General features: G+C 44.0%; 1 protein-coding gene across 4 annotated transcripts in view; it reads right to left on the minus strand.

Moving 5' to 3' along the window:
- VSIG4 (V-set and immunoglobulin domain containing 4) overlaps positions 1-10,731 on the minus strand; it is a 36,807-nt gene that overhangs the window by 12,913 nt on the left and 13,163 nt on the right. Inside the window, exon 1 of one of the 4 annotated variants that reach the window (XM_079961353.1) lies at positions 1,741-3,559. The exons of 2 other annotated variants lie outside the window; for them this stretch is intronic. In XM_079961353.1, coding sequence (XP_079817479.1) covers positions 1,741-1,834 — 94 coding nt within the window. In that variant the 5' untranslated portion in view covers positions 1,835-3,559. Of the gene's footprint in view, positions 1-1,386; positions 1,717-1,740; positions 3,560-10,731 lie in introns of those variants that run through there. One more of the 4 variants, XM_079961354.1, reaches the window with a different exon arrangement.

Raw genomic sequence — 10,731 nt, forward strand, 5'->3', positions numbered from 1 at the left:
ACAGCACTACTGCCTCTGATTCCGAGTAATTAATTTAATATTTAAACTCTGCTTTTCCGGCAATAAATGTTGAGCTCAAAGCAACTAAGAAATACACTTCTTAAAAAAAAATGCCAGAAAACAACATCATAAGTAATTTGCCACGAAGCTAAGATTATGCAAGATTACGGCATCTGCTACATTTTGAAAACCACACCTGTTCCATCCACCTGTTCAAGCCCCCATGACATGCCAAACACTTCATGCTTCTTTCTTAAACATATCAAAGAATGACATTTGGCTTATGTAGTAAATGTGAATGAGAGGACAGAATGAAAAGGATGAAAAGCCTTGCAAAATTTTAAAGGTACAGCAAATGTAGAGTGGCATAAAACCATCAGATCAATTGCAGTCACTTAAGTGCCTAGGCAGATTTACAGAAAAAAAGCATACAAAATGTTCTACAACTTCTTTGGAAGTTTTCTTGTTTTGTGTAATTTAATCAAAGCCATAATATACAGCAAGGAGTGATTAGGCAAACAGTGAAATTTTCCGCCTCTTCCTCACAGCAATGCAACAGAGCAACATCACACATTTCAGTTGCAACACACAATCTGCGGCTTTACTGTCTTCCAACCCATGCCTAGTTCTGAACCAAAGCAACAACTTTGTAGATGAGACACCGGGTGCCGTAGCGAGAGGCATCAGTTAAGAAGAAACATTCCAAAGTGGAAGGAGAAATGTCTCAAGGCTGCTTTTATAATGAGTTGTTGCATTAATAGAGAAGCCAGAGAGATCGGATTCAGTCCTCAGTTAAAGGCAAACCTCCCTAACTTTCTGAAACAATATGTTAATCAAAATACAGCCATCCTTTTAAATCCACACTTCTCTGAACCCTGCAGTTCTCCATCCAAGTAATGCAAACAGAACTGCATATGCTGTGGTAAGATGTGCACAGAAATGTATATAAATGCACACAAACATGTATATATTAGGAGAAATTCTCACTGAAATGCTGATTAATTTTCATGTGGATTTGAAGGGGGGGGAATTACAAATTGACATAGAAATGCAAAAGTGACAGCTTCACTCATCTCTGTGTATTAAAGATAATATTTTTTAAAAGTCTGCCACTGGTTAATTGTGTGGCACATTATTTAGCTTATTGGTTTATTTATATTTTAAAAAGCCTGAGTATATTTCTGCATCATAAAAAAATCAAAGCAGCTTACAGCAATAAAGCCATGAAACTATACATTAAAAGCATAAAAAGTTAAAAACCTTTAAAAGTTTTAATCTAAAAAATGAAACATTGCAGCCCTGATTGTTACTCTTATGAGTTCTGAAGAACAAAGTATTGTATATCTCATTTAAACAATATTAAAATTTCATCCTGAAAGGACTTACCTTTTCCATGGATAGTGGGTGAAAGCAGCAGAAACCACAGCCAAGCTACCTTGGCCATGATTGCCAGAGACTGATTACTCTGACTGCTCCTCACTCTGTGCTAACTAGTAAGGAACTGAATCCTTCAAGGGTGCAGTGAACAAAACTTCCCTCTCTGTGCTCCCTACGAACCGGACAACTGCATCAGTGTATCACAGATTTTTATACCATTGCCAGGGTACCTTCGTCCCCCCTTTTCTGTTCAAAAAGGAAAAGAAAGGAGGGGCATCTTCCAATTGGCTGAATACATCAAGGACATTATTGGAGTAAGCTGGTTGATTATAAAAAAAAAACAAGGGAAAGCAGTATCATCACCTTTGCAATGAATGGAAGAAAAAAATGCACTTGTTTGCAGGCGCAAGTGTTTATTTGGAAGAACCTTGTAATAGTTATGTCTCGATTTCTGCATGACCTTTAGAAAGAACTTTGTTTTAAAATCAGATTTTTTTCCCCAACACACACTTCTTCCCCCCGCCTCTCAATTTTTTGCATCCTCTCCTTCTGCTCACATTTTATGTATATTTGCTAAGTTTGCAAGTTTCAGGGTAACCCTAAATGGGCTGAGAGACTTCGACACCTGAACTGCACATTTAGAACTAAAAATTCAAGCACAAAAAGCCCTGTCAGTTCCATAGAAACTGAACACATTTAATTGATTTATTTTTAAGTGTTATGATTTATATCCACCCCATGGAGCCCAAGGCAGCAAACATTTAAGTGATAATTTTAGTGGGATTATAATGTTTTAAACACATAGGGTGGATGTGGCCTTAATTCAGGGGTAGGCAACCTAAGGCCCATGGGCCACAAGCGGCCCACGGGAGTCGTTTAACTGGCCCCCGAGCCACCCCCAAACCGAGTCGCCTGCTCGGCGAGTCCCTGTGCATTGCGCTAAACTGACGCAGCACGGTTCGGGGACTCACTTCCGTAGTGCCAGAAATCGCGTCTGCGCATGCTCAGATGCCGAAAATTGTGTCTATGCAGACGCAGACACCGGAAATCATGTCTGCGCAGATGCTGGAAATCGCGGCCGTGAGTGCGCGATCTGGCCCACAGAGGGATCTCCATTGGAGTGAACCGGCTTAGGTGAGGTAAACCTTGCCGACCCCTGCAATTGAAGAAAACTACCATATTTTTCGCTCCATAAGACACACTTTTTTCCTCCTAAAAAGTAAGGGGAAATGTGTGTGCGTCTTATGGAGCAAATGGCACTGCGCAGAGTGGGAGATCTGCCCAGCGCCCCTTCAACAAAGTGGGAGGAGAAACGGAGCCCCTTCCATTTCTCCTCCCACTTTGCTGAAGAGGCGCTCTGCAGAGAGGGAGAGATTTTTTTTCTTGTTTTCCTCCTCTAAACACTAGGTGCGTCTTATGGTTGGGTGCGTCTTATAGAGCGAAAAATACGGTAGGTAGGTAGTTGGGGAGCAGGGAAGAAAAACAGGGTGCAGACTAGGAGCTGGGGAGTGTGAGGACATGCTGTGTCTGCCTGCCTATATATGTCTGCCTGCCTATGTTTTCTGCTTTGTGAAATGGTTCTGTGACCTCTGAGGGCATCATAGTGCCACTGTCAGGTCTGAAGCCTTCTGCGGATACAATGGAGCAGGCCTGTTGAGCGTCAGGTTCAGAAAGGGAGTTGAAGGGGCAGGCGAGAATCATGGTGGGTATTTATAGGTGCAGCCTGGATCAGCTGATGTCTTTCAGAGGCCACATCTGCCCCACACATTTAAAGCTTTATGACACCACTTTTAAACACTCATGGCTTCCCCCCAATGATCCTGGGAAGTGTAGTTTGCTCAGGGCGCTGAGAGTTGTGAGAAGACTCCTACTCCCCCTGCAAGAACTATAGTTTCCAGATCTCCCTGAGAAGAGGGATTGACTGTTAAATCACTCTGGGAACTATAGTTCTGGGAGGGAAATAGGGGCTTCATAACAACTCCCAGACCCTTAACAAACTACAGCTCCCAGAATGCTTTCTGGGAAGCCATGTTCTCTTATACCACTGTTAAAATGGTCTAAAGTGTTTTAAATGTCTGGTGCAGATGTGGCCTTTGTTATTTAGAAACATTTATGTACTACCCTTTGCCCTATGTAGTATTTCAGAGGTGTGAACAGCCACCCAGGGAATCCTTCCATACTCTGTTCATAGTGGGTGAACAGAAAATATCAGCACAGTGTGCAGCGTTAAAGCAAAAAACGCCATTAAAAAATTGAAATATTAAGCAGCTACAAAGTCCTGTTGTCAGGCATCCAAGAGATGCCTGAAAGTCAACATTGAGGATGTCTTCCAAATCTCTGGTGACACCAAATGCCCAACTTCTAGTTGGGGCCAGTTGGGCCTCAGTAACCCTGGTGTGGGGACAAGTAACAGTCCTCTTCCAGATAAGCTCTGACTAACTGGGATATAAAGGCTCAGGTGGTCTTTAAGGGCTTTGTATATCAACACATCCAACCTGAGAGCCTTTCTTAATTTTGGGAACCCTTAAGATAGAATAGACCTATACTTTCTCTGACAGAAATGCTATGGAGGCGCAGGTTACAGCAACAGCCAAGGCGACATTTTTCCACCTTCGCAGCATCAAGCAGTTGGTCCCTTACCTTTCCCACCCCGACCCGGCCACAGTGATCCATGTGGCGGTCACCTCCAGGCTTGACTACTGTAATTTGCTCTACGTGGGGCTGCCCTTGAAGCTGTGCCAGAAACTCCAGCGGGTGCAGAATGCTGCAGTGAGGCTCCTCACGGGGTCTCTGCCATGGGAGCATATTCACCCAGTGCTTTTCCAGCTGCACTGGCTCCCGGTGGAGTACAGGGTCAGATTTAAGGTGCTGCTTTTGACCTTTAAAGCCCTTCACGGCCTAGGACCCTCGTACCCACGGAGAGCCTCAAGGTCCATAAATAGCAACACCCTAGTGGTCCCGGGCCCTAAGGAAGTTAGATTAGCCTCAACCAGAGCCAGGGCCTTTTCAACACTGGCTCCGGCCTGGTGGAATGCTCTGTCTCTTGAAACCAGGGCCCTGCAGGATCTGATTTCTTTCCGCAGGGCCTGTAAGACAGCCTTTGGCTTGGAGTCAATTTGACCCCCCCCCTTTTTTCTTTTTCCTTTCTCCTTCTGTGATGAGGCTGCATTTTAATTGTTTTAATGTTTTAATGTTGTATTTTAATCTTGTTTTTAAGTTGTATTCATTCAAGCCGTTTTTATTATTGGTTGTTAGCCGCCCTGAGCCCGGCTTTGGCTGGGGAGGGCGGGGTATAAATAAATTTATTATTATTATTATTATTATTATTATTATTATTATTGCATATAAAATGCTTATATTAACCAATCCGTTCACATGCCCTCTCAGAAAGGCAAAGTTGGTTAGACAAATTCATGGAGGAGGAGAGGGCTATGGACGGCTACTAGCCAGGATGGCTTTGTTCGGTCCTCCACAGCAGGAGGGCAACAATGCTTCTGAATGCCAGTTTCCATAAATTACGCTCAAGTCCTGCTTTTGGGTTTCCCATAGGGGGATCTGATCGGCAAATGTGAAGACAGGACATAGGACTAGATGGGCCATTGGCCTGATTCAGCAGGACTCTTCTGCAGTTCTTATGTGCTCGAAAGCTTCTGTCTTAACCTGGTAGCTTCTTCCTCTCTGACTCTTGTGTTCTTGCATTAACTCTTCGCCCAGCTAAGCTGTCAGATTGGTAGATGCCACAGCAAAAGAGGACACTTCTCATGAGATCTTGGGGCCCAAGCATCTTTCACAGCTTGCAAATGGGCAGGGTGGCAGAACCTTTAAAAGGACCAGCCACTTCTTTCCTCTTGTGGAGGAATTGGGATGGTCAGACTTTGGGCTGGAAATCCTTTTGGTCAACAGAACCAAATTCAACATTATGCCAGCCCCCCCAGCCCCCTGCCTGGTGGGGGTATATCTGTCAGTAAAGTTGTAGCTAGTTTTCACTCATGCATCTGACTTGGCCAATTATTGGGTTGGCAGGACGGGGGGGGGGGGGGGGACCAGAGTAACCTCCTAGGCTTATCCGGAACCTTACTTTAAAAAACCAAGGCCAGTTCTCAATAACAATCTGGCAGCTGACCTCCTGAAAGGGACATGATATGGCAAATGTTTTTTGCTGGCACAATCTTTCAAAACAACAATTGAAGCTGTTTCCATCTTGTTATTATATACATTCTTGCAGGGTCATATTTATAGAACAACCAAAGGTCACAGCCTGAAAGCATCTAGACGGTTAGAATTGTTAGAGACAAACCTAGTGCCATCTTGGATTAATAACCCTCCTTCTTCTTGTGGGGGTGGGTGGGTGAGACAATACACTAGTTCTGCACACTGTCCTTTGAACTCAGAATTGTGGGACTTTTTGGTTTTGCAGCACGAAAAGCTGCAACTTTTGCAGCATGATAAACTTCTCTAGGCTATCAAGGTTCCCAAAGCAAAACTCACAAGTGAGAGAAGGGCTGCTCCATTCATGCCATAGATATTCTGGTTGGCTACTGTGAGAACTGGATACTATATAGGGTTGCCAGACCTCCATGGCTGACTTAGTCTCCAGGTTTGCCTGGTCCCCTCCAGGTGGCAGGAGGAGGGCTTGGATTCCCAGGTGGGCAAGAGTGCCTTTAATAATAATAATAATAATAATAATAATAATAATACAGTCATACCTCGGGTTACAGACGCTTCAGGTTGCATTTTTTGGGGTTACGGACCGCCAAAACCCAGAAGTACCGGAACGGGTTACTTCCAGGTTTCAGCGGTCGCACATGCACAGAAGCGCTAAATTGCGCTTTGCGCATATGCAGAAGTGCCGAATTGCAACCCGCATGTGCGCATGCTCAGACGCGGGTTGCGAACGTGCATCCTGCACGGATCACGTTCGCAACCAAAGCATCCACTGTAATAATAATAATAATAATAATAATAATGACTCAGTATGCAATTTACAAGCTGCAGCCTGGCAGGAGCTGGCTGCAAATTATAGTGTAAGCACTCAGGATGGGGGCTGGTCCCCCTCTGCTCCCCTCTCCCAATTAATCTGTCTCCAGGGACTTCCCCCATGACATCACGAGGGACTGTCCCTAGGTCTCAGGTTTTGGCCCTGAAATCTCAGGTCTAGGATGCTGCTGGCTTGACAACCCTAATACTGAACTAGATTGCAATTTGGTCTCATACAGCAGCCAGGCTCTTCTGATGTTCTTAAACCACAACTTTGGACTTTTTTTTATTTGGTCCATACTGCTTAATGTTCATTCCTTTAACAGAAAACAGACCCAAAAGGATTGAAGGGTGTATGCAGAACTCAAGTCAAAATATGAGACTACATTGCAATAATCAAGGAAATGAAGCTTTATGATGATCAGTAGAGGGTATTGGGTATGTTTTGCCTGGAAAAGAAGACACCGAGAGAAGATATGATAGCTATCTTCAAATATCTAAATAGCTGTCAAAAGAAAGGTGGAACAAGGTTTCTTCTTGTTCTGGAGGGTAGGACACAAACCAATAGATTCAAGTTACAAGAAAGGAGATTTTGACTAAACAAGAAGAACTTTCTTACCGTGAGAGCTGTTTGACTGTGGAACAGACACCCTCAGAAGGTGGTGGACACTCCTTCATTGGAGGTTTTTAAGCAGAGGGTTTAGTGACCATCTGACATGCATTCTTTAGTTGAGATTCCTGACTAGATGACTCTCAGGATCCCCTCAAACTCTACAGTTCTAGAATTGTAAGTCATTGCAATCTGAGGAGCAAGGCTGGCTCTAACAGATGCCAGATTCAGGTGTTTTCAAGGCACCCAGGACCAAGAAAGTCTTTCACTGGGCACCACGCCACAGGACTACCCTTCTCACTTTGCAAGGCATGGTGTCGGCATGAAATAGACACACTTTCCAGGTTAAAAGCGTGTAGTGGCGATGCTTTGCGCAAAGGCTATCAGAGCTCTGGAGCCAGCGCTGCTGATATAATGAAAAAATGATGCATGTGATTTTGAACAGCTGAGTCACTCTCAGATCTTGTTCTCCGTATGCAATGCAACCCACCCACCCCGCACAGACTTTTCTTCAAGGGTAGCAACACAGCTGCTCAAGATGGGGAAGTTGAGGGTGTCCTTGCCGTGGAGGGCCGCCACTAAGGAAAGTGTTTTGCAAACTGCAGAGGCTGTCAAATTTAGCAGCCATAGGAACTACGTAATGCTGGAGCAGTCAGCATTTCTCTACCATCCCCCACCCCTTGAGAAAAGAAAGAAAACATCCCAATCACATGTATTTTCAATTAAATATTTTTCTGGAATGTTTTTTGGGGGGATGTCAGTCTGGATGATGCCATGAATCCCTTCCAATTCTTGGGGTTCTGTACCCAAGTGAGGGTTACAATCATAAAGAAGAGGTTGTTGAACTAAACAGGAAGGTTTCTTTGTAAGACAGTGACCTTAACTAACCACTCAAATGTCCTCATCAGCATCCCAAAAGAATGAGTTGGGCTGCAAGAACTACAACTAAGTGACGGGCCCTCCTAGCTAATTAGTGGAGTGGGAGAGCTGAAAATAATGCCAAAATATTTCACATCTGGCAACCAATGTGCCACTTTGGTTCCAGATAGTACATGGGTAGACGCAAATTTCCCGGGACGCAAATTTCCATGGCCCTCTAGCGGCTATGGTGGCTCATTTAACAAAGACAATGTATTTTTCATTAACTCTGGAAGTTGATACTTGATTCTGACCAAACTAGGCCTCTTACAGAAAAATAAACACTAGTATTACCTCTCCCCCAAAATATCATAGAACCATAAGCCATGGCATTGTAGAGTTGGAAGGGACTACCGAAGGTCATCTAGTCCAACCCCTTCAAATATGACCATAAAACCTTCACCCCCCCTTATTTGATTTAACAGCATCAAACATGAAAAAATAGAAAATACACAGAGTGTACTTCATGTTTCAGAGAGAGAAACACCCCTCCCACTGTATATAGCTCTCGTGATTCACACTGTCACTGAAGAAGAAGAAGAAAAATCATACATAAACTGTCTCATCTGGGCCTGAGTGTTACATATAATCGGGGGGGGGGGAGAGATAGAATATGCAATTTAGTAGAAAAGTTAAAAAACAAACAAAACAAAAAACAGGGAAAAGGTGGAAGAGGGGAGTCACACCAAACATTTCTCAGACATTTAAGAGGTGGATTTTTGCCATCCCATCAGCTATCAGGATGGAAGCTAGCACCAGGGAGGAAGTAGAAGAGCAATCTTGTCCATGGAGCAGCTGGGCAATGGGAACACCTTGCAGAGTGTGGGAGCAACTCTAAAACAGGGATTAGAGCCCTTCCAGCTCAAGGACTTCTGGGCGACTTCCTGAGGGCCACATGCTGGTAGATCAGAAAGCAACAGTGGGTTTTACCTGGGTTTAGCTGTCTAGTTTTTACACCCACTCACACATATCGGCTTTCCTCTGTCTGGATAAACAAGAGGCATTATAAAAGTTCAAGGTGATATTTCAGCAACGATAAGACACCTGTAATGCGTCACAGGGCCAGTGAGGATTAAGACAAGCTTTGATGACTAGATTAGTGAGGCCTGGAGGGCTGCATTTGGCCCCCTTCCTTAAGGGCCCCCACCTCAACTCCAGCTCTAAAACATGATTCTGTTTAAAGTAGCCTAGCGGAGTCTCCTCACCTAAGAACGAATGGCTTCCTGGGGATGAGTGTAGCTCAGTGGCAGAGCACCTGCTTTGCATGCAGAAGGTCCCGGGTTCAATCCCCAGTAGTATCTCCAAATAAGGCCAGGAGAGATCCCTGCCTGAAACCCTGGAGAGCTGCTGCCAGTCAGTGTAGACAATACTAAACTAGATGGACTAGTGAACAGACTCAATAAAAGGCAACTGTTTATGCTGCTAAGTTAATAGACATCTGAATATTTATGAGCATCAATTAACGTTATGTTCCATCTAAAGCAAAACTACACTGTATCAGAATCATTTTTAGTGGAGCAGCAAAATAGATATAGTCTTCCCATGCGCCTTGGGTGGGTGGGGGGTAAAAATGAGTTGCATATACAGTGGTACCTCGGTTTTCAAACGTTAATGAACATTTCAAGCGTTGACAAACATTTCGGTTTTTGAACGCTGTAAACCCAGAGGTAAATGCTTCAGTTTTCGAACATGCCTTGGAAGTTGAACATGCCACACACCTTCTATACTGAGTTTTCCATACTGAGGCTCCCGTATTGAGTTTTCAGTTTTCAAACATTTCGGAACTTGAAACAGTCTTCCAGAACGGATTACATTCAAAAGTCAAGGTACCACTGTATTGATAAAAAGTGCTGTGGGAACCAGCACAAAATTGCTTCAGTAGGCAAAACAACCCCCCCCCCAAAAAAAAAACAACAACTTGATTTTGTGCTCCATTCTTCCTCTTCTCATCAGGTTTAGCCCTTACATACAATACACATCTAGTTGTAGTGGGGAAAAGGATTGCATTTTTATTCTTTGTGACACATGGTAGTCCTATTCAGAATAGGCCAATTGAGTTTATGGGCAATACTAACTTAGATTCACTAATTTCAGTAGATCTGCCTCTGAGTGGGACTTAGCTGAATACAACCCACAGTCTTTAACATTGCCAGAAGAAGACAAAACATGATGAAGTCCCGCAGAACCAGCAGTTTGGGCATCCTCAACACTACTTCCATAACAAACTCTTTCAGTTCAGGGAAAGACACTGCTGGGCAGCAAGGTGATGAGATCTTGAGGGGCAGGACATGAGATCGCTTGGTGGTCTAAGCTGTTCCCCAAATGGGGGAACATCCTATGTGACTTTGAGCAAGCATACGGCATTCTGCCAAACCCCAGGATGTGGTTGTTTGTTTTACCTACCACCTTACTAAGGAAGATTTCTTACACAGAGTCTGCTTTTTAAAAAAAAAATACTTACAAGGAATTTCCCTTTACAGTCCTACAGAATCTCTGCAGCGACACTTTTAAAAGAGGGAGATATTTAGTTCTGGCCATGGAGCACTTGTGTGAGGCCAAGACCCCCTATCGTTGAGGCTTCCCCTTTTGACTGTTGGTTACAATGGGTTGGATCATGCACTCTGCTGTCTCTTGCTCAGAAGTAACTCATACGTACCCTCATTCCGCTTGACCTCTCAATCTTGCGGGGTGAGGATGAATTGAAATCTGAAGATCTTGAAAATCAGACAGCGGAGGTGTGGATTACGGAAAACAAGGACCAGTCCTCTAGCACTGACGTCAAGTGCTCAAGGACATGGAAAAATCAGATTCAAATATCCTGAAATCTGCTCAAGCCAAGCTTTAATTAC

The sequence above is a fragment of the Podarcis cretensis genome, assembly GCF_951804945.1.
Source record: "Podarcis cretensis genome assembly, chromosome: Z".
Lineage (NCBI taxonomy): Eukaryota > Metazoa > Chordata > Lepidosauria > Squamata > Lacertidae > Podarcis > Podarcis cretensis.